Raw genomic sequence first — 27,669 nt, forward strand, 5'->3', positions numbered from 1 at the left:
GATAATTTAAATATATTTTAATAACAGACATCACAGTAAATGGTATAAATCCATAACAGACATTGGCATTTCTGTAGAAATGGTTGGCAATGCACACAGTCAGGGATGGAAATGAAGCTAGCCCGATGCTAGTACATTTCAGACTGGCTAGTAGAAATTGTGGCCAACTAGCCCAACGGCAAGTGAAATGTTATATTTTTAAATATCGTATGGCACAGCGGACAAGTGCCCAAAACCCTTAAGTCCCATCCCGGCACACCGCTATAGAGACTCCAGGTCTGCCATGGACGACGTTTTCCTTCTCTGTGACGTCATTATACTCAGCTGAAAGAGAAAGACAGAAAAATGGGTGTGTTAGAAACAGTCAAAGCCAATGAGGTCCTCTCAGTATCAGGGCTTCTTCAAAGATGGTTTCCATGTGGAATGCATCATGTAGAACAGACAGGAGACACGTCGTTTCTAGCTCTGCAGCGTTCCAGTACTGCATCTCAATAAGATCCAGGGTCCTATTCACTAGACACCAAACTAAGTAACACTGACTAAAACAGGGAGGGGCTACCTACACATGTCCAATAACTCCCTTTTAGTTTCTGTTGCACAACGTTTTTTTAACTGTTTTACTTCAGTGTGCCCAATAAATATGACCCTGTGTGGATATCAGACAACTGAGCTGACATCATCAATGTGCGCCTCTCCCTGGCCCCAGTGTAAGACCCCTAGTACCTGTTGTGATGCTGTAGTTGCCTTCTGTTCTGCCTGAGTCAAACGCCTCTGGAGACGACTGTTCTTCTCCTGATACTCTGCCATCTGCCTCTCGTACTAGACAACAATATGACACATTTCAACCACAACATTAGAGACACTTCATTCCCTACTGGACCCAGCAACAATACAGTGACATCACATTTCCTCATTATATGAATTATGATGCAGGTTGCTATTGGTTACAAGATGTGAGTAGTGTGTTGAATTCACGTAAGTTGAACAATTGTCTGTGTTCCTTTTTTATCTTCTATAAAATGGTATGTATGTATGTATGTATGTATATATATATGTATGTATGGGTGTATGTATGTGTGTGTGTGTGTGTGTGTGTGTTAGAATCACCTCTACTATGGTCTCGTGGTCAGTCACCAGCTGGATCTCCAGTTCCTGACAACGTTGCTTCTGTCGATTCAGCTCACCCCTGAAACCAACAGACCTTGTTATAGTTGTAAGCGACCAATCATCAAACACATACTGGACACTGGGCTATTACGGTGGGGTGTCAGTAAGAACTTCAAATCACAGTTTACTGGTCAGATACGCCCAGGTGTACCCAGTACATTGAACTAACTTGAGGCTGGTGAGTTTGGTGTGGAAGGTCAGGGTGAGGGTCTTGGCCTCCTCCTTCCAGCGCTGGCTGGTCTTCTGCTGGGCAGAGAGGAGGCGGGTCAGCTCAGCACTGGAGCTCCTACTGCTTTCCTCCAGCTCCCTGACCCGGGCATCCAGACCCTGCTCCTTTAGGGAATACTCCTGCTCCATCTGGGAAACCTGGGGAGAGAAGGGGGGAAGTGAGGGTGGGTGTGCGTTTGTGAGTGTCTCCGACTTGACCTACCCACCAGTTTAACCCTCATCTTGTTTTCACCTTCCTCTCTACCTGCTAGACCTGTATCCCTCATCTTCCACCTTCCTCTCTACCTGCTAGACCTGTATCCCTCCTCATCTCCCACCTTCCTCTCTACCTGCTAGACCTGTATCCCTCCTCATCTCCCACCTTCCTCTACCTGCTAGACCTGTATCCCTCCTCATCTCCCACCTTCCTCTCAACCTGCTAGACCTGTATCCCTCCTCATCTCCCACCTTCCTCTCTACCTGCTAGACCACTATCCCTCATCTCCCACCTTCTTCTACCTGCTAGACCTGTATCCCTCCTCATCTCTCCACCTTCCTCTCTACCTGCTAGACCTGTATCCCTCCTCATCTCCCACCTTCCTCTCTACCTGCTAGACCTGTATCCCTCCTCATCTCCCACCTTCCTCTACCTGCTAGACCTGTATCCCTCCTCATCTCCCACCTTCCTCTCTACCTGCTAGACCTGTATCCCTCCTCATCTCCCACCTTCCTCTACCTGCTAGACCTGTATCCCTCCTCATCTCCCACCTTCCTCTACCTGCTAGACCTGTATCCCTCCTCATCTCCCACCTTCCTCTACCTGCTAGACCTGTATCCCTCCTCATCTCCCACCTTCCTCTACCTGCTAGACCTGTATCCCTCCTCATCTCCCACCTTCCTCTACCTGCTAGACCTGTATCCCTCCTCATCTCCCACCTTCCTCTCTACCTGCTAGACCACTATCCCTCATCTCCCACCTTCCTCTACCTGCTAGACCTGTATCCCTCCTCATCTCCCACCTTCCTCTCTACCTGCTAGACCTGTATCCCTCCTCATCTCCCACCTTCCTCCTACCTGCTAGACCTGTATCCCTCCTCATCTCCCACCTTCCTCAACCTGCTAGACCTGTATCCCTCCTCATCTGCCACCTTCCTCTACCTGCTAGACCACTATCCCTCATCTACCTGCTAGACCTGTATCCCTCCTCATCTCCCACCTTCCTCAACCTGCTAGACCTGTATCCCTCCTCATCTCCCACTCTCTCTGACCGGTGGTCTGGTTTTCCTTTACCTCTCATTGGCTCACCATCTCTCAAATGTCATATAGCTCTTATCTGTGCTCTACAGACTGGTGCTATCAGATGTTTACCTCAACAGACTGGTCTTACGTGCTGTTTTGCCCATCTCTGTGCGAGCAGCAAAGCCTTGCATAGTTGGTCTCTATCCTGATCCCTCCCGTTCATACTGCATCCAGTCTAGTCTTAAAGGTGTTTAACCAGGTAGTCTCACCTGCTGCTTAGCTCTCCTCTGGGTCATCATGCTAGCCTTGCGTAGCTCCTCCATCTCCCTGCGGAGCTGCATGTTCTCCTGCTGCAGCTGGAGCCGCTCCTCGCTGACCCCGCTGCAGTCCTCCCTGGCTGCAGACAGAGACCCCTGCAGCCGCCGCACCTCCTCCTGGCACCGGGACAACTCCTCACTGTAGCTGCGGGGGGAAAGGGGAGGGAGAGGGGGCATTTAGATTACAAAGTACTGTATACACTCGGGTCCAGACAGATGAAACAGGCAGCCTAAAAAAACACACTTAATAGCTAAACACAGATCTCAGATCAGCAGCTCAGACTAAGCACACAGAAATATGTCTCACTCCATCTCCATTTTCTTCATCTTGTTCTGTGTGCTCTGCAGGGTGATGTTCATGTCATCCTTCAGTCTCTCAGCATTCAGAGACCTCTGGTGGAGGGCCTCCATCTTCCTGTACTCTGGCTCTCCTCTACCCTCCTTATATACCTGGAGTACAGTTGACATAGGAACAGGTTATAATGCATTATAATGCTTCATACCCTCCATTCCCTATTAAGTTCTTTCACCACCTGTAGGAATGTACGATCCAGTTTGGTAAGACTAAAACAATAGTATGACTTCTTCCCCAATCACCTCACTTCCTCCAGGTCCTCCTCCACTCCCCCCCCTCACCTCCTCCAGGTCCTCCTCCTCCACTCCCCCCCCTCACCTCCTCCAGGTCCTCCTCCTCCACTCCCCCCCTCACCTCCACCAGGTCCTCCTCCTCCACTCCCCCCTCACCTCCTCCACTCCCCCCCCCCCCCCCCTCACCTTCTCCAGGTCCTCCTCCACTCCCCCCCCCTCACCTTCTCCAGGTCCTCCTCCACTCCCCCCCCCCTCACCTTCCCCAGGTCCTCCTCCACTCCCCCCCCCTCACCTTCTCCAGGTCCTCCTCCACTCCCCCCCTCACCTTCTCCAGTTCCTCCTCCACTCCCCCCCTCACCTTCTCCAGTTCCTCCTCCACTCCCCCCCTCACCTTCTCCAGTTCCTCCTCCACTCCCCCCCTCACCTTCTCCAGTTCCTCCTCCACTCCCCCCCCTCACCTTCTCCAGGTCCTCCTCCACCCCCACCCCCCCCTCACCTTCTCCAGGTCCTCCTCCTCCACTCCCCCCCTCACCTTCTCCAGGTCCTCCTCCAGGTCCTCCTCCTCCACTCCCCCCCTCACCTTCTCCAGTTCCTCCTCCACTCCCCCCCTCACCTTCTCCAGTTCCTCCTCCACTCCCCCCCTCACCTTCTCCAGTTCCTCCTCCACTCCCCCCCCTCACCTTCTCCAGGTCCTCCTCCACACCCCCCCCCCCTCACCTTCTCCAGGTCCTCCTCCTCCACTCCCCCCCTCACCTTCTCCAGGTCCTCCTCCAGGTCCTCCTCCTCCACTCCCCCCCTCACCTTCTCCAGTTCCTCCTCCACTCCCCCTCACCTTCTCCAGTTCCTCCTCCACTGCCCTCCTCACCTTCTCCAGTTCCTCCTCCACTCCCCCTCACCTTCTCCAGTTCCTCCTCCACTGCCCTCCTCACCTTCTCCAGGTCCTCCTCCACACCCCCCCCCCCCTCACCTTCTCCAGGTCCTCCTCCTCCACTCCCCCCCTCACCTTCTCCAGGTCCTCCTCCAGGTCCTCCTCCTCCACTCCCCCCCTCACCTTCTCCAGTTCCTCCTCCACTCCCCCTCACCTTCTCCAGTTCCTCCTCCACTGCCCTCCTCACCTTCTCCAGTTCCTCCTCCACTCCCCCTCCTCACCTCCTCCACTGCCCTCCTCACCTTCTCCAGTTCCTCCTCCACTGCCCTCATCTCTCTCAGGGACCTCTCCATCTGAGACTCTTTATCTGCACACTCCAGTTGTAGAGCTGACAACTCCTCAGCCATCCGATGGATCTGTGAGTTGCACTGTTTACGCACATTCTCCACCTGAAAGAAACACAATCCAGAACTAGTCAATAACACCTGAAGGAACAACAGATTGAGCAGGTAGCATGTGGGATGTATACTGTCACTACACAAAACAATTATATTCTGTAAGTCACGCTTTTCAAAGGGAAATGCAGAGAGATGCACCCCTTGTTTCACCACATTGAAATGCACACTGCAGCTTGTGAGTCTATGCTATTTCAGTGTCCAGACACGTCTAGATTTAGACCTGTGTCTGACAGCCTGGTGAAGGCTAACATTAACAGGCTTGGGGAGTTAGATCTTAAATCAAGAGCCTTTAATAGAATGGTAATCACAGTCCCTCCCTGGTTAAGAGCCAGGCAGAGAAGTTAGGTCAGTGAGTTTCTCAAGGAAAAAAACTATACGGACACTGCTGAGCTGCAAACAGATCATTTCAGAATTGGTTAAAATTAGGTTAGGGTTAAGGGTTTGGTTATGGCTAGAGTAAGGGCCAGTTTTCGATTTAGATTAGTCATTTTATAGGTCAGCAGTGTCCTTATGGTCTTCCCCGTTCCTCTACCGAGAACACAGCATCAAGAGACAACGTGGTCAGGAGGAAGCAGCTCCGTCCCTCTACCGAGAACACAGCATCAAGAGACAACGTGGTCAGGAGGAAGCAGCTCTGTTCCTCTACCGAGAACACAGCATCAAGAGACAACGTGGTCAGGAGGAAGTAGCTCCGTTCCTCTACCGAGAACACAGCATCAAGAGACAACGTGGTCAGGAGGAAGCAGCTCCGTTCCTCTACCGAGAACACAGCATCAAGAGACAACGTGGTCAGGAGGAAGCAGCTCCGTCCCTCTACCGAGAACACAGCATCAAGAGACAACGTGGTCAGGAGGAAGCAGCTCCGTCCCTCTACCGAGAACACAGCATCAAGAGACAACGTGGTCAGGAGGAAGCAGCTCCGTTCCTCTACCGAGAACACAGCATCAAGAGACAACGTGGTCAGGAGGAAGCAGCTCCGTTCCTCTACCGAGAACACAGCATCAAGAGACAACGTGGTCAGGAGGAAGCTGCCTAACAGGTTGAGGTAGTAGTGTACTGGTGATGTATTGGAGATAATGAAACACTATGGTTAGAGAGGGTGGCTCAGGACGCCAGGACTAGGGTTAGAGAGGGATGCTCAGGACGCCGGGACTAGGGTTAGGGTACAGTTGGAGGTGAGGACTAGGGTTAGGGTACAGTTGGAAGTGAGGACTAGGGTTAGGGTACAGTTGGAAGTGAGGGTTAGGGTACAGTTGGAAGTGAGGGTTAGGGTACATATGGAAGTGAGGGCTAGGGTACAGCTGGAGGTGAGGACTAGGGTACAGCTGGAGGTGAGGACTAGGGTTAGGGTACAGTTGGAGGTGAGGACTAGGGTTAGGGTACAGTTGGAAGTGAGGACTAGGGTTAGGGTACAGTTGGAAGTGAGGACTAGGGTTAGGGTACATATGGAAGTGAGGACTAGGGTACAGCTGGAGGTGAGGACTAGGGTTAGGGTACAGTTGGAAGTGAGGACTAGGGTACAGCTGGAGGTGAGGACTAGAGTTAGGGTACATATGGAAGTGAGGACTAGGGTTAGGGTACAGTTGGAAGTGAGGACTAAGGTTAGGGTACAGTTGGAAGTGAGGACTAGGGTACAGTTGGAAGTGAGGACTAGGGTTAGGGTACAGTTGGAAGTGAGGACTAGGGTTAGGGTACAGTTGGAAGTGAGGACTAGGGTTAGGGTACATATGGAAGTGAGGACTAGGGTACAGCTGGAGGTGAGGACTAGGGTTAGGGTACAGTTGGAAGTGAGGACTAGGGTACAGCTGGAGGTGAGGACTAGAGTTAGGGTACATATGGAAGTGAGGACTAGGGTACAGTTGGAAGTGAGGACTAAGGTTAGGGTACAGTTGGAAGTGAGGACTAAGGTACAGTTGGAGGTGAGGACTAGGGTTAGGGTACAGTTGGAAGTGAGGACTAGGGTACAGTTGGAGGTGAGGATTAGGGTACAGCTGGAGGTGAGGACTAGAGTTAGGGTACATATGGAAGTGAGGACTAGGGTTAGGGTACAGTTGGAAGTGAGGACTAGGGTACAGTTGGAAGTGAGGACTAGGGTACAGTTGGAAGTGAGGACTAGGGTACAGTTGGAAGTGAGGACTAGGGTACAGTTGGAAGTGAGGACTAGGGTACAGTTGGAAGTGAGGACTAGGGTACAGTTGGAAGTGAGGACTAGGGTACAGTTGGAAGTGAGGACTAGGGTACAGTTGGAAGTGAGGACTAGGGTACAGCTGGAGGTGAGGACTAGGGTTAGGGTACAGTTGGAAGTGAGGACTAGGGTACAGCTGGAGGTGAGGACTAGGGTTAGGGTACAGTTGGAAGTGAGGACTAGGGTACAGCTGGAGGTGAGGACTAGAGTTAGGGTACATATGGAAGTGAGGACTAGGGTACAGCTGGAGGTGAGGACTAGGGTTAGGGTACAGTTGGAAGTGAGGACTAGGGTACAGCTGGAGGTGAGGACTAGGGTACAGTTGGAAGTGAGGACTAGGGTACAGTTGGAAGTGAGGACTACAGTTGGAAGTGAGGACTAGAGTTAGGGTACATATGGAAGTGAGGACTAGGGTTAGGGTACAGTTGGAAGTGAGGACTAGGGTACAGTTGGAAGTGAGGACTAGGGTACAGTTGGAAGTGAGGACTAGGGTACAGTTGGAAGTGAGGACTAGGGTACAGTTGGAAGTGAGGACTAGGGTACAGTTGGAAGTGAGGACTAGGGTACAGTTGGAAGTGAGGACTAGGGTACAGTTGGAAGTGAGGACTAGGGTACAGCTGGAAGTGAGGACTAGGGTACAGCTGGAAGTGAGGACTAGTGTACAGCTGGAAGTGAGGACTAGTGTACAGCTGGAGGTGAGGACTAGGGTTAGGGTACAGTTGGAGGTGAGGACTAGGGTACATATGGAGGTGAGGATTAGGGTTAGGGTACATATGGAGGTGAGGACTAGGGTTAGGGTACATATGGAGGTGAGGACTAGGGTTAGGGTACATATGGAGGTGAGGACTAGGGTTAGGGTACATATGGAGGTGAGGACTAGGGTTAGGGTACATATGGAGGTGAGGACTAGGGTTAGGGTACATATGGAGGTGAGGACTAGGGTTAGGGTACATATGGAGGTGAGGACTAGGGTTAGGGTACATATGGAGGTAATGACTAGGGTTAGGGTACATATGGAGGTGAGGACTAGGGTTAGGGTACATATGGAGTTGAGAACTAGGGTTAGGGTACAGTTGCAGGTGAGAACTAGGGTTAGGGTACAGTTGCAGGTGAGAACTAGGGTTAGGGTACAGTTGGAAGTGAGGACTAGGGTTAGGGTACATATGGAGATGAGGACTAGGGTTAGGGTACATATGGAGGTGAGGACTAGGGTTAGGGTACATATGGAGGTGAGGACTAGAGTTAGGGTACAGTTGCAGGTGAGGACTAGGGTTAGGGTACAGTTGCAGGTGAGGACTAGGGTTAGCATTTTGAAAAAGGAGTTGAGACTCACCTCTTTCCTGGTGCGTATGGCAGCATCCTGGATCAGTTGTCTGATGGCTTCATTCATCTTGTCCAGCTCCTCAGATTTCTGTTTCTCTCTCAACAGGGCCTGATAGGGAGATACATAACACCATCATCACCAGAGTTATGCTGAATGACAGACAGTCTCTGACAGGACAGAGATGCATTCCATCATCATCACCAGAGTTATGCTAAATGACAGACAGTCTCTGACCAGACAGAGATACATACCATCACCAGAGTTATGCTGAATGACAGACAGTCTCTGACAGGACAGAGATGCATACCATCATCATCACCAGAGTTATGCTAAATGACAGACAGTCTCTGACCAGACAAAGAGGGGAGTGAAGTGTGTGAAGGAAGGGGTAGAGAGGGGGTTGTCTGACCTGGTGAGACAGAGAGAGGTTAGATTGTGTCCAGAGAAGCAGACCGTAGCAGTAGAAGACTGTATGTACCTGGTCCTTCTGTAGAGAGGCCTCCTCAGCCAGCTGGATGGAGTCTCTGACCTTGGAGAAGGCCTCGTAGCGCTCCTCCTCCAGAGAGGCACAGCGCACCTGCAACTCCCCCACCTGACGGGTACACCTCGTTATTCACCGCGCTATTTAGCTACATGACCTTGTAGATACTTGTTAAAATATGGATGCCAAAAACTAAAGTGTTGCCCACCTGCCTCTCCCACACCACCTGCTCCCTGCGTACACTCTCTGCCTCCTGACTAGCTGCCTTCAACCTGCAGGAGACAGATGGGGACAGAAAGAGTTTATCAAAAGGAAAAAGTAGAAGGAATTGAAGCGAGATGCACTCAGCCTCCTGTGGAAGAGTCCGGAAGAGGAACTGAAGTGAGGATTACAGGTGTGTTTCACCTGGCCTCCAGCTGACTGAGGGCTGACTGGAGATGGTGGAGTCTTCGATCTGAGGCCTCCTCCCTACCATGAGCCTCTGCTGCATCGTCCTCCTACACACACAATAAAGGGACTGAGGTTATATTCTGCTATGGTAAACTACGGTCGAGAACTATAAGCCCTATTGTTTCCCTACCCGTCTCTGTATCTGGTCCTGGATGTTCTGCATCAGCTTGGTCATCTCCTCCACCTTGGCTGTGGCCATCCTCAGATCTGCTTTGGCCGATCTGCAGCAGGAGTGGAAAGAGAGAAACAAATAAACCCTGCTCTCTGCAGGAGCACTGCCTGAGCTGTGCAGCAGCTGAAGAGCTACATTCCTGAGAGCCATTTTGGATCTCAATGTAGGAGGCCATTTTGGATCTGCAGTAGTTTGTACTGGAGACGAATGGCGGCCATTCTGGATCTGCAGTAATCTGTAGTGGGGACGATTGGCAGCCATTTTGAAACTGTAGTAGTGTGTACCTGAGCTGGTTGCGTAGCTCCTCCATCTCAGTGCTCTGTTCTGTCAGCGTCTTCAGGAACTGCTGGTTGGTCTGAGTGTGGCACGAAAGACACGCGCGCCGGTGAGGCATGATGGCTTCAGTACACACACACACAGAACTTCTCACAAACACCACATCTCACACACAACTCCTCAGTCCTCACACTACAATACAGAAGCACTAACTGGTAGACAGAAACAGAGGAAAGCCCTTGCCTCACTCCTCATTAAAAATGTATAAGATGGATACATTACTCTCCAGAAGCAGAAGGCAAGTGTGTGTGTGAGGTAAACCTGTACTGTCATATTAGTTTACAGGCAAGTCTCTGTCGTAACAGTCGATCTAGAAAAGCCAGTTAGCGGGCAAGTGAGTAAGGAAGTCAGAATGATAGTGTGTAACAAGCACGGGGCAAAGCTGGGAGAGCAAATGGATTAGGCTCCTTCCTGTCTGCAAGCATTAAGCCCCACTGACTGACTGACTGACTGACTGGTCTAGTCAGTGTTTGGTGTGTTCTCGTCATGTGTAAATCAGATTCATTATTTACCAATGACCCAATATTCTGCATTCTATATCGGAAACACTATTATAACGTTACACACACATATATGTGACCTAATGATTGGCTGCAACTTACAGATTCCAGTTTCTGATTGGTGACTTGGAGTTTCTGGATGTGCTGCTGGAATTGGATCAGTTGATCCTATGACAAAAATAATAAAGGGGCGGGGTTAATGACAACTACCCTCAAAATGCTTCCTCTTAGCCAACGACATTGAATTAATCTGAACCACAGACACAACGTAAAACTCTAAGCATGTACTAACTTCTAGCATTACATAGGTTTAGAACCGGCAATGATCAGCTACACTCATTGATCTCAATGGGAGAGGGATGAAATCCATAACATCGCTGCCCTCTGGGGGCCAAACTGGGAGAAGGTCTACCTTGAGGCGCTGTTGCTCGGCAACATGGAGCTGTCCGTCAGAGGTGGTTATCTGGTAGAGCTGCTGTAAACGGTCCAGCTCCTGGGCTGAGGCCTGCCACAGCTCCATGGCCTGGTCTCGCTCCTACACACACACACTTCAATATATACACACTTCAATATATACACACTTCAATATATACACACTTCAATATATACACGCTACATTTTAGTCACTCAGCATATGGTCTCATCCAGAGTAGAGGTCGACCGATTAATCGGAATGGCCGAGTAATTAGGGCCGATTTCAAGTTTTCATAACAATCGGTAATCGTTTTTTTTTTTTTTTTACACCTTTATTTAACTAGGCAAGTCAGTTAAGAACACATTCTTATTTTCAATGACGGCCTAGGAACGGTGGGTTACATGCCTTGTTCAGGGGCAGAATGACAGATATTTACCTTGTCAGCTCGGGGATTCAATCTTGCAACCTTACGCTTAACTAGTCCAACGCTCTAACCACCTGCTTTACATTGCACTCCACGAGGAGCCTGCCTGTTACGCGAATGCAGTAAGAAGCCAAGGTAAGTTACCAGCTAGCATTAAACTTATCTTATAAAAAACAATCAATCAATATCACTAGTTAACTACACATGGTTGATGATATTACTAGTTTATCTAGCCTGTCCTGCGTTGCATATAATCGATGCGGTGCGCATTCGAGAAAAAGGACTGTCGTTGCTCCAATGTGTACCTAACCATAAACATCAATGTCTTTCTTAAAATCAATACACAAGTATATATTTTTAAACCTGCATATTTAGTTAATATTGCCTGCTAACATGAATTTCTTTGAACTAGGGAAAATGTGTCACCTCTTGCAACAGAGTCAGGGTATATGCAGTGTGAAGACTATTTCTTCCTAATAAAGACAGCCAACTTCGGCAAACGGGGGATGATTTAACAAAAGCGCATTTGCGAAAAAAGCATAATCGTTGCACGACTGAACCTAACCATAAATATCAATGCCTTTCTTAAAATCAATACACAGAAGAATATATTTTTAAACCGGCATATTTAGCTAAAAGAAATCCAGGTTAGCAGGCAATATTAACCAGGTGAAATTGTGTCACTTCTCTTGCGTTCATTGCACGCAGAGTCAGGGTATATGCAACAGTTTGGGCCGCCTGGCTCGTTGCGAACTAATTTGCCAGAATTTTACGTAATTATGACATAACATTGAAGGTTGTGCAATGTAACAGGAATAGTTAGACTTAGGGATGCCACCCGTTTGATAAAATATGGAACGGTTCCGTATTTCACTGAAAGAAAAAATGTTTTGTTTTCGAGATGATAGTTTCTGGATTCGACCATATTAATGACCTAAGGCTCGTATTTCTGTGTGTTTATTATATTATAATGAAGTCTATGATTTGATAAAGCAGTCTGACTGAGCGGTGGTAGGCACCAGCAGGCTCGTAAGCATTCATTCAAACAGCACTTTCGTGCGTTTTGACAGCAGCTTCAAGCATTGCGCTGTTTATGACTTCAAGCCTATCAACTCCCAAGATTAGGCTGGTGTAACCGATGTGAAATGGCTAGCTAGTTAGCGGGTGCGCGCTAATAGCGTTTCAAACGTCACTCGTTCTGAGACTTGGAGTAGTTGGTCCCCTTGCTCTGCATGGGTAACGCTGCTTCGAGTGTGGCTGTTGTCGATGTGTTCCTGGTTCGAGCCCAGGTAGGAGCGAGGAGAGGGACGGAAGCTATACTGTTACACTGGCAATACTAAAGTGTCTATAAGAACATCCAATAGTCAAAGGTATATGAAATACACATCTTATAGAGAGAAATAGTCCTATAATTCCTATAATAACTACAACCTAAAACTTCTTACCTGGGAATATTGAAGACTCATGTTAAAAGGAACCATCAGCTTTCATATGTTCTCATGTTCTGAGCAAGGCACTTAATCGTTAGCTTTTTTTACATGGAACATAGTGCACTTTTACTTTCTTCTCCAACACTTTGTTTTTGCATTATTTAAACCAAATTGAACATGTTTCATTATTTATTTGAGGCTAAATTGATTTTATTGATGTATTATATTAAGTTCAAATAAGTGTTCATTCAGTATTGTTGTAATTGTCATTATTACAAATAAATTAATAATTGTATTATTATGATATTTTATTTTATTATTATGATAGAGATATATATATATAAATAAAATATCATAATAAAATTATTTATTTGTGTGTTGTGTGTGTATATATAAATAAAAGTATTTTAAAATCGGCTGATTAATCGGCATCGGCTTTTTTTTGGTCCTCCAATAATCGGTATCGGCGTTGAAAAATCATAATCGTTCGACCTCTCCTCTAATCCAGAGAGCCTTACAGTAGGGTGTAATATAATGCAGGTAACACACACATGCCATATCGTCCCACACACATGCGTCATATCGTCCCACACACACGCGTCATATCATCCCACACACACGCGTCATATCATCCCACACACGTGGAGGTGTTTAGACTAACCTGTACAGAGAGCTGGATCTGTTCTCGAAGGTTGCTGATGAGCCCCTCGTCCCCCAGTGTGTCCCCCTCCACCCCTGGTCCTGTACTGACTGGGAGGGTCTGCAGCTGCCTCTCTACGGACTCCCTCAGCGCGGCATGCAGCCTGGACGGGAGATGGCAACACACACAGCATTAAGTTCCCTCATTGATGTAAAAAGGGACCAACAGGCTGTGGTCTGAGCACTGAAGTTTAAACAGTACCGTTCATTCTCCTTGACCACCGTGTCCAGCTTCAGTCTGATGGCAGTCATCTGCATCTTGGAGTTCAAAGTGTGAGGTAAAGATTAAATGTCCGTCACTTTGGAAATATATCGTAGACAATCATAAAATATCTCCATTGTAAAGCACAATCCTTTCATTTTATTGTAGTCAAACTCCAAAAGATGAATGAACAAACAGAACAGCGATAATTTGGACAAATGTTCACCTGGTAGCTCTGCAGTTGTTCAGTCATGTCATCCATGTGACGGTCATACTCTGATAGGAGAGGAGCCATTATACTGGAACACATCCACAAAGCACAATACTGGAACCACCTTCATCAGACTGGAACACAACCACAATACTGGAATCACCTTCATCAGACTGGAACACAACCACAATACTGGAATCACCTTCATCAGACTGGAACACAACCACAATACTGGAATCACCTTCATCAGACTGGAACACAACCACAATACTGGAATCACCTTCATCAGACTGGAACACAACCACAACACTGGAATCACCTTCATCAGACTGGAACACAACCACAACACTGGAATCACCTTCATCAGACTGGAACACAACCACAATACTGGAATCACCTTCATCAGACTGGAACACAACCACAATACTGGAATCACCTTCATCAGACTGGAATCACCTTCATCAGACTGGAACACAACCACAACACTGGAATCACCTTCATCAGACTGGAACACAACCACAACACTGGAATCACCTTCATCAGACTGGAACACAACCACAACACTGGAATCACCTTCATCAGACTGGAACACAACCACAACACTGGAATCACCTTCATCAGACTGGAACACAACCACAACACTGGAATCACCTTCATCAGACTGGAACACAACCACAACACTGGAATCACCTTCATCAGACTGGAACACAACCACAACACTGGAATCACCTTCATCAGACTGGAACACAACCACAACACTGGAATCACCTTCATCAGACTGGAACACAACCACAACACTGGAATCACCTTCATCAGACTGGAACACAACCACAATACTGGAATCACCTTCATCAGACTGGAACACAACCACAACACTGGAATCACCTTCATCAGACTGGAACACAACCACAACACTGGAATCACCTTCATCAGACTGGAACACAACCACAACACTGGAATCACCTTCATCAGACTGGAACACAACCACAACACTGGAATCACCTTCATCAGACTGGAACACAACCACAACACTGGAATCACCTTCATCAGACTGGAACACAACCACAATACTGGAATCACCTTCATCAGACTGGAACACAACCACAACACTGGAATCACCTTCATCAGACTGGAACACAACCACAATACTGGAAATCACCTTCATCAGACTGGAACACAACCACAATACTGGAATCACCTTCATCAGACTGGAACACAACCACAACACTGGAATCACCTTCATCAGACTGGAACACAACCACAATACTGGAAATCACCTTCATCAGACTGGAACACAACCACAACACTGGAAATCACCTTCATCAGACTGGAACACAACCACAACACTGGAATCACCTTCATCAGACTGGAACACAACCACAACACTGGAATCACCTTCATCAGACTGGAACACAACCACAATACTGGAATCACCTATATTTGACTGGAATGACCTATTGCTTATTTGTCAAACACTTATCCAGAGCAACTTAGTCAATGCATTCAACTAAGGTGGGTAAGAAAACCAAAAATCACAGTCATTGTTAGTAAACTTTTTATTTCATATTTAATTTAACACTACCGACCTGTATCATTTTTCAAATATAGATATTCAGACTCAAATAGTTCATGTCGTCTAGTGACCCACCAAATAAACAACAACGTTTCTAAAAACTGTTGTGATTGTGAATAGGCACATGGCCGAGGAACTTGCAACAAAAACATCAACTTCGCTAACACTAGTCCTGCTGATGTAAACAGTTATAGACCAACTTAACTTGATGGTTTTCTTCCAGTCAAGAGTTTAAACATCACCCTTAAACTGTGATAAAGATGTAGCTGGATAACAGAGAAAACATCTCCGCTGTTACATTAGAGATTCAAAGGTCTCCTGGTCAGTACAGGTGATTGTCTATTACGTCTAGTCTTAGGAACAGGTATCACTTGTTGTTATGAGGTTTATCATATTTTAACTTTCCATCTGAATGTGCTGTAGATCTGAGCTCGACATATTTTGCAAGATGGGTGTAGAAAGTCTCCAGATGGGATGGTGAGAGATGTCTTCCATGTCCAATGAAATTGGACTATATGTAGCCGCAACATACACAGTCAAGTGTTGCAACAGTAAAAACACTGATCATCAGCATTGACATCTTTTTGTTTGTTCTCATCATTAGAAGAAGAGGGCAGTGACAAGAAGAAAAAAGTGGACATTTTGTTGTCGTGTCAATCTTGGTTTTGACCCTTGGTCTTTACTTCAGACTGGTGGTGAAACAGGTAGCCAACCCTCAGCAAAACACAACCTTTAAGAGCCTGGAACATGGGCTGTGTTCCGTATGACACCCTACTCCACGACTTCTGGCCAGAACCCTATGGGCAGCCCACTGATGAAAAGTAGTGCACTATTTTGTGAATAGGGTGCCATTTAGGGGACAGACATAGGCTTCGGTTCCTAAAGAGGGCCATGTCAGTGTCGGGTGACAGCGGGGCTCGGTTGTTCCTCTCTTACCTCTGGTCTGACAGCCAGGGGGCTGAGGTCTCTGTGTGTGTCTCCTCTTCACCCTGCAGAAACAGACCATTTAGAAAGCTCTCAGGTCTGACTCCTCCTAGTATAACTCATACTCAAAATCTAATGGATTTTATTATCTAGGCCATATTTTGTGCTTTATCTTTTTGGCAGTGTGCAGCAGGGGTGGAAAAAGTACCCAATTGTAAAAGTAAAGATACCTTAATAGAAAAATGACTCAAGTAAAAGTGAGTCACCCGGTAAAATAATACTTTAAATTTACGGATAGCCAGGGTCACGCTGCAACACTCAGACATCATTTACAAACGAAGCATGTGTGTTGAGTGAGTCCACCAGATCAGAGGCAGCAGGGATGACCAGGGATGTTCTCTTGAGAAGTGTGTGAATTGGACCATTTTCCTGTGCTACTAAGCATTCAAAATGTAACGAGTACTTTTGGGTGTCAGGGAAAATGTATGGAGTAAAAAGTACATTATTTTCTTTAGGAATGTAGTAAAGTAAAAGTAGTAAAAAAAGAAACAGTAAAGTACAGATACCCAAAAAAACGACTTAAGTAAATATACTTTAGTAATTTTACACCACTGGTTTGCAGTTTAGGCTACCAGCTAATGTTTGACCATTGCTAATGAACATTGGTTTATCTTTTTGGCACTGAGCAGTGTCGTCTACAACTGATTAATGATAGACTATTGCTATATCACAGCAAAACCCTTTCACACCTTACAGTACCTGTGGTGCTGATGTGGCTTGAGAGCGGTGCCTATCCTGATAGTGACTCAAGGCAGAGTTCAGCCTTTGGACTGCAATGATAAATGCAGTATGAAATCAGATGCTAAACAATAACAATGACATGTATATATAATATGCAAAGCTTATGAAAAGGGTATGGCTGTGGCTAGCTGCAATGCAACCAGGAGAATTTTGACATTGTGCTGGACTCTTTCAAAAGTCTCCTGGTTGCATCACAGGTAGGCTATGGCTAGAATGGATATGACAACAAGACTAGTAACTAGTATTCAGGGAATAACCAATTAACCTTGATCACGCAAAAACTCGACTTCAGTGGACATCTTGCAATGAATCTGTACAAGAAAAGACCGCACATATTACTTAACAAGAGCTAGATAGCTAGCTATAGCTACCGTATACCATATATGCCCTCTGTCTTGCTAGTTACGCCACAAGCTTGCTACAAACACAACACTGGCGTGTACAATCAACAGGTGGTTTTCAAAAGATTCGGGGAATAAGATAGTTGATTTACTGGGCGAGCCCTTGTCATGACCCTGAAAAACAACGATGTTATTTAATGTTTACTGATAGCTGGCGGGTTACTAGGCGTAACTAACAAGCCACAGTAACTAGCTAAACACATTTCGAGTCAGCAGGCACTGACTGCTGTGTGTTATCGTGTGAGCGACAAACATTTCGATGGGTAAAAACAGCTTTTCGCTTGCAGATATCACGTAATCTGACCAAATAATGTTGGCTACAAGCTATACGATTAATTGTGCTATGTGCAATTCCAACTTTACACCAAAGCAAACTAATTAAACTAACCTTTTAATTTCTCGATAATCCTTCCGCCGTCGATTTAAAGAAGGGCACGTCTGAAAAACCAATCACAAAAAAGAAGTGCAACCGCCTATTCTGCCCCCATACATTAGAAACATACAAATAGTTCCACCTATTTCATGGAACACAGTTTAAACCTGGCATCAATCAGTTCTAGATTAGATATGAAACGCCATTTCAATATGTAAACAAATGTACTTCGAGACTGTTGTACTGGGTTGCGTGCCACCTATTCCGTAATTATTCCACCCAAGAACATCTGATAGGGAAGATATATCATCATATGATCATACCAGGAAGTTGATACTCCATAGAAAGTGCCTTATCTCTTTGGCATGAGCTACTGTATGTATTTTGATAACAAGCTAAATATATAGCCATCACACCAGCGCGCAACTGGATTCATCCTCTTACAAAGTAAGTAACGTTAGCCTTCCTATCAGTCATGATGCACCGATCGTGGACATCGGTGTCGCTAAAAGCGGTTGTCTTCATCTATGTACTTACATGCGCAGAACTTAAAATGGTAAGTTTAGTACAAGTTTTATGTTTTCCAAATTACTGCATTGTGCCATACTTATGCGGCTACTACAAATAACACTGCTCTTGGTCTACCATGCTGGCACCAGTGTGCAGGGCAGGTTCATTGTAGCCTGGTCTCAGACGTATTAGTAGGCAATAATATTTCATGTAGTGTCATCAAAATCAATAAATCGAAGCACGTTTTTGTACTCATTCAGTAGTTTTTACTTGATTAATTACAATCCTGTTGGAAATGTTACAAGTATAATTTATTCGTAAATCATAAATTGGAAATTATGTTGACGTTTCAAGGGATGTATTCATTACGCAAACTATTTACAGTTTAAGAACCAAACGGAAGCAAACAGGGGTGTACTCATTTCCCAAAGTTGAACGACAGTTTATATTGGACAAATTCATCCCTCCGTTTCGTTCCATTTAAGAAACGTTTTGCAACAGAATTGGCGTGATGAATATGCCCCTGTTGTCATCGATGTTAGATTCATAGCCCAGTGTCAAAACACCCGTTTATTACATTTCCAAAATAATAATCATGATATGTTGAAATTGTTTGTGATATTTGAAGACCAAACATAAAAAAAACACTCCCTACACACGTGTCACACCTATATTTAGCTAAATTAGTACATTATAAACTGCACACGACAACATTTACCAAACGGCCATTCTAAACTAGAATTGATTAGCTTGTTCTACTGTAATCAATAATGCGCGCAAATTAATCACTCGATATTGTATAGAAATCAATGGAACGGGACAATAACAGCGGCGACATGTAACGTTTGCTCTCTTCTAAAAGACAAACCAAAACGAACTTGGGTATACTACATAGACCTGTCGATAGATGAGAACATGTAGTAGCCATGTATGAACTAATCTCCTTGTGCGACAGTGTTTACAACTATTTGTATAACTAACCCAAGATAGACAACAGCCTGTCGTTTCCAATGGGAGCAAATGAATCACAGCAAGGAGGTGGACGGAGCAAAGCACGAACTAGAGAGAGCCTACTGCCGCGTTCTAGCATATTTTCGTTAGGGAACGTCCACTTTGCACTCTTTAAACAACGCAATTTTCAAAAACCTTGGCAAAGGGTAAAGTCTACAAAACTAAGTCCACTCTGTTCGAAACAGATTTTATTTTTGGAAACAAAAAAAAACGTATTTAGATCAAATGTTCCATCAATGAGAAACTTAGCAGAATGTCGGCCAAAATCCATCTTGCGCACTCTTCTCCCATTGCCGGTATTCCGGACACTGGGCTTCCATTTGGAGGTGAGTGGAAATGCCAACCGGATGCTTCACGTTTATACATCGGTGAAATGTCTCATTGTTCTGTCTGTGGGGTTTACTTCTTCTTCTATGATATAATGGCGGTCCACAAACAAACGTTTAAGGTGCATGCCGCCACCTACTGTGCCTAATCACGGTTTGATCCACATTTCTAAATCCTACCTTTAAAAAAATATATATGTTTTTATGCTTTATTTAACTAGGCAAGTCACTTAAGAACAAATTTGTATTTACAATGACAGCCTAGAAACAGTGGATTAACTGCCTTGTTCAGGGGCAGAACAACAGATTTTTACTTTGTCAGCTCGGGGATTTGATCCAGCAACCCTTCAGTTACTAGCCCAACGCTCTAACCACGAGGCTACCTGCCTCTCTAACCACTAGGCTACCTGCCCCTCTAACCACTAGGCTACCTGCCTCTCTAACCACTTGGCTACCTGCCTCTCTAACCACTAGGCTACCTGCCTCTCTAACCACTAGGCTACCTGCCCCTCTAACCACTAGGCTACCTGCCTCTCTAACCACGAGGCTACCTGCCTCTCTAACCACTAGGCTACCTGCCTCTCTAACCACTAGGCTACCTGCCTCTCTAACCACTAGGCTACCTGCCCCTCTAACCACTAGGCTACCTGCCTCTCTAACCACTAGGCTACCTGCCTCTCTAACCACTAGGTTACCTGCCTCTCTAACCACTAGGCTACCTGCCTCTCTAACCACTAGGTTACCTGCCCCTCTAACCACTAGGCTACCTGCCCCTCTAACCACTAGGCTACCTGCCCCTCTAACCACTAGGCTACCTGCCCCTCTAACCAGTAGGCTACCTGCCTCTCTAACCACTAGGCTACCTGCCTCTCTAACCACTAGGCTACCTGCCTCTCTAACCACTAGGTTACCTGCCTCTCTAACCACTAGGCTACCTGCCTCTCTAACCACTAGGTTACCTGCCCCTCTAACCACTAGGCTACCTGCCCCTCTAACCACTAGGCTACCTGCCCCTCTAACCACTAGGCTACCTGCCCCTCTAACCAGTAGGCCTGCCCCTCTAACCACTAGGCTACCTGCCTCTCTAACCACTAGGCTACCTGCCTCTCTAACCACTTGGCTACCTGCCTCTCTAACCACTAGGCTACCTGCCTCTCTAACCACTAGGCTACCTGCCTCTCTAACCACTAGGCTACCTGCCTCTCTAACCACTAGGCTACCTGCCTCTCTAACCACTAGGCTACCTGCCTCTCTAACCACTAGGCTACCTGCCTCTCTAACCACTAAGCTACCTGCCTCTCTAACCACTAGGCTACCTGCCTCTCTAACCACTAGGCTACCTGCCTCTCTAACCACTAGGCTACCTTCCTCTCTAACCACTAGGCTACCTGCCTCTCTAACCACTAGGCTACCTGCCTCTCTAACCACTAGGCTACCTGCCTCTCTAACCACTAGGCTACCTGCCTCTCTAACCACTAGGCTACCTGCCTCTCTAACCACTAGGCTACCTAACTCAGTACTTCTGACAAAATAAAAAAAGAGCTCCACTAACTTCTAAAAGACCCTCCACCATCCCCCAAACCCCCCCAACCCCATCCATTCTCAATGACCTTACACTTCAATCTCTCCCTCTCTTCAACATACTTACAACAGTATAACAACACATGGTCAACCATCTCATCGACCATACACTCCAGACACAAACCGTTCGCATGCTTGCCAACCATGTAATGATGAGTTCAGTGTAGGCGAAATCGAGCAAACACCACCTCTTCCTTCCTAATCTGACCTTTGAACCTTGGTCCACCGACCTTTCTTTGGCAGGCATATAAATGCCGGCCCTTGTGCTCAGAGTCCCATCTCTTCTGCCACACATCTATCAAAATGTCTCTGATCTTACATTTGGCCTCACTTCTACCCAACAGAACATGAATATCAAACATGTCTTGTGTAAGATAGTAATACAAACGGTCCACATTAGGGGTAGTTAGCACAATATAAAATAATTCTATATGACAAAATCCTAAGCTATTGCAACAATTACACCTAGTTCTCACTCATATAACAATTTGAGTGAGTAAAGAAATGCTCTCGAACACAATTTAGCCTCCAGAGTTCCATTTAGCCTCCAGAGTTCCATTTAGCCTCCAGAGTTCCATTTAGCCTCCAGAGTTCCATTTAGCCTCCAGAGTTACATAATAAGCTCCATAGTTAAATTTAGCCTCCATTGTTCCATTTATCCTCCATAGTGTCTATGCAGCAGTCTGAATGTTTGACTTCCCTAGTATTGGTGTTGCTGTCAACTCCTGCACTCATTGTCAAGCCCGGGAATGAACATGATATCACAAACAGATCTGGGACTAGGCTGTGGGTCTTTACACAGCATAGTCTAATCCCATTGGAAATGCAAAACAGCAAAACCCATAAACAATCGTTCTCTCTGACAGACTGAGATGGAGTTTGTGATCAGCACCACATGGGACAGCCTTCCTGTGGATCATGACCCTGTGAAGGTGACGTTTTCTCCCGGGGATGGAGGGATGAAGATGCAGGTGTCTGCTCCCTTCTTCAACAACCCCCCTGGTCCCTCCGGCCCTCCAGGACAGCCCTTCCCTGGACTCTGGAACTATGAAGGTGGGTAGAGAGAGTGATAACAGGACAGCCCTTCTCTGGCCTCTGGGACTATACAGGTGGGTAGAGAGAGAACAGGCCAGCCCTTCCCTGGCCTCTGGGACTATGAAGGTGGGTAGAGAGAGAACAGGTCAGCCCTTCCCTGGCCTCTGGGACTATGAAGGTGGGTAGAGAGAGAACAGGACAGCCCTTCCCTGGCCTCTGGGACTATACAGGTGGGTAGAGAGAGAACAGGCCAGCCCTTCCCTGGCCTCTGGGACTATGAAGGTGGGTAGAGAGAGAACAGGACAGCCCTTCCCTGGCCTCTGGGACTATGAAGGTAGGTAGAGAGAACAGGTCAGCCCTTCCCTGGCCTCTGGGACTATGAAGGTGGGTAGAGAGAGAACAGGACAGCCCTTCCCTGGCCTCTGGGACTATGAAGGTAGGTAGAGAGAACAGGACAGCCCTTCCCTGGCCTCTGGGACTATGAAGGTAGGTAGAGCGAACAGGACAGCCCTTCCCTGGCCTCTGGGACTATGAAGGTGGGTAGAGAGAGAACAGGACAGCCCTTCCCTGGCCTCTGGGACTATGAAGGTGGGTAGAGAGAGAACAGTGGTGGTTTGTCCTGGTCGTGGGGGTAATTGCATAATCATAACTATTACTACCATAATAATTGTGAATTGAATATTGAATGTATCGTTGTTTGCTCATTTTTTATGTTGTTTGTGGACGTTTTTTCAGTCATCCTACTTTAGGCGACTAGGCACAACAAGATGGTTTTCAACGCATATAATATACCACATTTTATGTTGTTTTTCTACAGTGGTTGAGGCGTTCTTTCTGGACAGTACTACTGTGAACTATCTAGAGGTGGAAGTGTGTCCGTAAGTAGAGCCGTTTTCTAAAGGAGTTGATGACCTGATTGATGGTATTCCAGTACAACTACACTGATTCTTGCTCTTCTGTTGCAGACATGGACAACAATTGGTGTTACTGCTCTCTGGAAGAGGTCACGCATTCATGGTAAGCAAACACCATCACATCCTCCCTATGAATGAATGACTGAATGGATGAATGACTGAATGGATGACCGACTGAATGGATGAATGACTGAATGGATGACCGACTGAATGGATGAATGACCAACTGAATGGATGAATGACTGACTGAATGGATGAATGACTGACTGAATGGATGAATGAATGGATGAATGACCGACTGAATGGATGAATGACTGAATGGATGAATGACTGACTGAATGGATGAATGACTGACTGAATGGATGAATGACCGACTGAATGGATGAATGACCGACTGAATGGATGAATGACCGACTGAATGGATGAATGACTGAATGGATGAATGACCGAATGGGTGGATGGATGGATGGATGAATGAATGGATGGATGGATGAACGGATGAATGAATGGATGAATGAATGAATGAACAGTACAATGTATTACACTCATATCTTATAAATATTTAGTTCTGCCCCAATATATTTCATCAAGTTATATTCACATAGACTTACCTCTATTTCGTCACTTACCCTAAAAATAATCTAAGGGTCCAACAGATACAGTCATCAATGGTTCAGATTGGTTTAAAATCATTTGTTTTGTTTTTATTTCCAGCAACAACTGCCCCTGTCGTTCACGGCAACCATCACAGGAAACAGGTGGGAGGGTGAGGCTCTTCTCCCCTGGTGCTACTTCCCTCCTAATGTCAACAAGATGAACTCGTACGCCATCCACGGGTCCGGGGCGGGGCGTACCTACGAGTCCCTCTACCCCGTCCCCCAGGCTGACCTAGTGGAGGGACAGAAGCCCAACTTGTGAGTATGTTTATTGCCTTCAGAAAGTATTCACAGTCCTTGACTTTTTCCACATTTTGTTTTGTTAGTCTGAATGTAAAATTGATTAAATATAGTTTTTGTGTCACTGGCCTACACACAATACCCCATAATGTAAAAGTGGAATTATGTATTTTTATTTATTTGAAATGTTTTACTCAGTTGCCCGAGAGGAAGGAAACCGCTCAGGGATTTCACCATGAGGCCAATAGTGACTTTAAAACAGTTACAGAGTTCAATGGCTGTGATTGGAGAAAACTGAGGATGGATCAACAGCATTGTAGTTACTCCACAATACGAACCGAAATGACAGTGAAAAGAAAGAAGCCTGGACAGAATAAAACCTATTAAAAAGATATGCATCCTGTTTGCAACAAGGCACTAAAGTAATACTGCAAAAATAATGGCTAGGCAATTAACCTTTTGTCTTGAATACAAAGTGTTATGTTTGGGACAAATCCAGTACAACACATTACTGAGTACCACTCTCCATATGTTCAAGCATAATGGTGGCTGCATCATGTTATGGGTATGCTTGTAATCGTTAATTAAGGACTGGGGAGTTTTTAAGTATAAAAAATGAATGGAATGGAGCTAAGCACAGGCAACATCCTAGAGAAAAACCTGGTTCAGTCTGCTTTCACTGTGAGATGAATTCACCTTTCAGCAGGACAATAACCTGAAACACAAGGCCAAATCTACACTGGAGTTGCTTACCGAGAAGACATTGAATGTTCCTGAGTGATCTGCTTGAAAATCTATGGCATGAAGTGGAAATGGTTGTCTAGCAATGATCAACAACCAACTTGATAGAGCTTGAAGAATTTTGAAAAGAATAATGGGCAAATGTTGCACAATTCAGGTGTGCAACATTTTAATACATTAGCATACTACTTAAAAGGCATGCTCAAGGCATAGCTTCATTAAAGTGGTATGCAAGTGTGTGCTGATCTTTAATGGTATTGAGGCCTACAGTGTTGACCCATCAAATACTGACCAGTAATGGTATTGAGGCCTACAGTGTTGACCCATCAAATACTGATCAGTAATGGTATTGAGGCCTACAGTGTTGACCCATCAAATACTGATCAGTAATGGTATTGAGGCCTACAGTGTTGACCCATCAAATACTGACCAGTAATGGTATTGAGGCCTACAGTGTTGACCCATCAAATACTGATCAGTAATGGTATTGAGGCCTACAGTGTTGACCCATCAAATACTGATCAGTAATGGTATTGAGGCCTACAGTGTTGACCCATCAAATACTGATCAGTAATGGTATTGAGGCCTACAGTGTTGACCCATCAAATACTGACCAGTAATGGTATTGAGGCCTACAGTGTTGACCCATCAAATACTGACCAGTAATGGTATTGAGGCCTACAGTGTTGACCCATCAAATACTGACCAGTAATGGTATTGAGGCCTACAGTGTTGACCCATCAAATACTGACCAGTAATGGTATTGAGGCCTACAGTGTTGACCCATCAAATACTGACCAGTAATGGTATTGAGGCCTACAGTGTTGACCCATCTGATCAGTGAGATGATTATGGTTGTATGCAGTTGTCTCGCGGCTTGCCTTTTTTTGGTTGAATAAATGTAACATACTGTGAAAGTGTTGCTAATGACTCATTAGTCATGAGCAAAATATTGCTACAACATTGATCAATATGTTTAGGGCCACAACGTCCACTTCGATGCAGAGCCGCAGTTTGAGTCAGAAGACTCTGTAACTACTGTACATAAATATAAAGACATGTCTGTCTACCTTTCTTTGTCAGAGGACTCTAGTTACTGTATATACTCTCTATAGAAAAGGAGGGTCCATGTCTGTCTATAGAAAAGGAGGGTCCATGTCTGTCTATAGAAAAGGAGGGTCCATGTCTGTCTATAGAAAAGGAGGGTCCATGTCTGTCTACCTTTCTTTAGTCAGAACACAGTCTCTTCCTTCCTAAGACACACATTGTTCAAGGCTGAAACTCTTCCAGAGCATTTTTCAGGAGAAGACTGCATTGCCAACTCTATACAAACACACACACACACTGCCAACTCTACTTTTAAAAATATGTTTCGATGACGGAGATAAAGCCTACTCCTCTGCAGCATAACTATTCCGTGTGTGTGTGTGTGTGTGTGTGTGTGTGTGTGTGTGTGTGTGTGTGTGTGTGTGTGTGTGTGTGTGTGTGTGTGACAGAGACACCTCTCCACCACTGCATAAGTATTCATTGCTTAGATGTGTTAGCTGTCAGTGGACAGATTCCAATAGTCAGCCCAATGTTTTATTACACTGAGAAAATTAAATGCAAATTCACAGGTTTCTTTGTGTATGTGTGTGTGTGCGCGTGTATCTCGCAAATTCACACATTGTGTGTGTGTTACCAAACTGACGGATTGCACTTTTCTCTCTCTCACGACGCAGCCACCTCTTGGAATATTTCCAAGACTTTCGCCTGCAAAGCATCATGGGAGAGGACTGGGTCCAGCCCGAGTCGGATCTCTGGAAGGGAAAGTGATGAGTCGGGAGAACACACACACTGGAACACACACGCGTGATGACAGCGGGCGCGACCAAAGTCACGGAGGAGGAACAATGGATCTTGATTAGTTAATAATGTCAGACTGGATGAAATATGTTATCAGTTTGTCAGATAGTATTAACACCTCACCTCAAACAGCCTTTTACCAACTGCCAGAGGCCTGGTTCAAAAAACACATGAAGGGGTTTCTAGTTTTTATTTTTCTATGAATGAAAGTGAGAATCAAAGTTTATTATATCTGTGCTTTCTGTTTTATAGATTTATGCCTTTTTTCTGAAATGAAAGACGATTGAATTTGATCATTTTCAATGGTACCTCCAATTCATTGTGGGAGTATCATTGTTATTCAATTAGATGAAGGCTTATCATGACGAGTTTACACTTTTGATTCAGGGTTTCTTGCAATGCATTGATCATCACACACCAATATGTCTGTAATTCATAATTGTGACCAATTCTACTGTGCTGAAGCTGGAGTAAGGCTGTTTTGCTTCAATTATTCCTGAGCAAATGAAAATGGATTGTCTGGCATCCCAAATGGCATCCTATTCCCTGTTTAGTGCACTACATTTCAAAAGTAGTTAACTACATAGGGAATAGGGTGCCATTTGGGATGCACACATTGAGATAATTAGTAGTCATTTGATAACGGCCATATGTGCCTTTTTTTTGTAATGATGTTAAATGAGCTCTTGGGTCGTCATTACTTCTGGGATCCATATAGGGCTGTTGGCTTATGGAATGTTAATGTACGTAGATAGGCTGCAGACTACCAAATAAATACATGAAATAAACTGTCCCATGGAGCATTGTCACTGATGTGTTTCCCACTGACACGTTCAGACAACTTGAACACTCCATATTATGTGCATCACATGCACGTGCGCTTGCACACACACACACACACACACACACACACACACACACTTAGGAAACAGACATAATCACAGCCCTCTTATCCAGGGCATTAATCCTCCCTCAGTCTCACTGGAGACTCACAAACCATCCGGTCAGACTTTTGTGAGTCTCTCGACCCCTCCAGCAAGTCCTCTACTCCTACTATCCACCCTA

The 27,669-nt window shown here is 45.7% G+C and overlaps 2 protein-coding genes across 9 annotated transcripts; one reads left to right on the forward strand and one right to left on the reverse strand.

Annotated features, from left to right (window-relative positions):
* Positions 1 to 18,029, reverse strand: LOC106602148 (sodium channel and clathrin linker 1). Of its 7 annotated transcripts, none has more exons than XM_082978586.1 (22): positions 17,761 to 18,029; positions 17,237 to 17,282; positions 16,930 to 17,000; positions 16,183 to 16,235; positions 13,689 to 13,761; positions 13,463 to 13,518; positions 13,223 to 13,364; positions 10,705 to 10,827; positions 10,395 to 10,460; positions 9,741 to 9,811; positions 9,415 to 9,505; positions 9,240 to 9,331; positions 9,043 to 9,106; positions 8,832 to 8,945; positions 8,363 to 8,461; positions 4,689 to 4,835; positions 3,238 to 3,380; positions 2,883 to 3,075; positions 1,337 to 1,533; positions 1,108 to 1,186; positions 724 to 819; positions 1 to 324 (listed from the first exon to the last, which is right to left on the reverse strand). In XM_082978586.1, exons 2-22 carry the CDS (start codon positions 17,268 to 17,270, stop codon positions 262 to 264), a joined length of 2,067 nt encoding a protein of 688 aa, XP_082834712.1. In that variant the 5' UTR covers positions 17,271 to 17,282; positions 17,761 to 18,029; the 3' UTR covers positions 1 to 261. The 7 variants fall into 7 exon arrangements, with proteins under 7 accessions (XP_082834712.1, XP_082834718.1, XP_082834717.1 ...); XM_082978592.1 differs by having other exon boundaries at positions 16,930 to 16,993; positions 17,761 to 17,881; XM_082978591.1 differs by lacking the exon at positions 17,237 to 17,282 and having other exon boundaries at positions 17,761 to 18,006.
* On the forward strand, positions 17,905 to 27,397 carry LOC106602151 (UPF0462 protein C4orf33 homolog). Of its 2 annotated transcripts, none has more exons than XM_045712533.2 (6): positions 17,905 to 18,192; positions 22,040 to 22,226; positions 23,026 to 23,086; positions 23,174 to 23,225; positions 23,837 to 24,036; positions 26,481 to 27,397. In XM_045712533.2, the coding sequence occupies exons 2-6, from the start codon at positions 22,046 to 22,048 to the stop codon at positions 26,572 to 26,574; spliced, it is 588 nt and encodes a 195-aa protein (XP_045568489.1). In that variant the 5' UTR covers positions 17,905 to 18,192; positions 22,040 to 22,045; the 3' UTR covers positions 26,575 to 27,397. The 2 variants fall into 2 exon arrangements, with proteins under 2 accessions (XP_045568489.1, XP_045568488.1); XM_045712532.2 differs by having other exon boundaries at positions 18,171 to 18,301.
* Positions 27,398 to 27,669: the final 272 nt, after the last annotated feature.

Source organism: Salmo salar, chromosome 08 (genome assembly GCF_965601325.2).
Source record: "Salmo salar chromosome 08, fSalSal1, whole genome shotgun sequence".
NCBI lineage: Eukaryota > Metazoa > Chordata > Actinopteri > Salmoniformes > Salmonidae > Salmo > Salmo salar.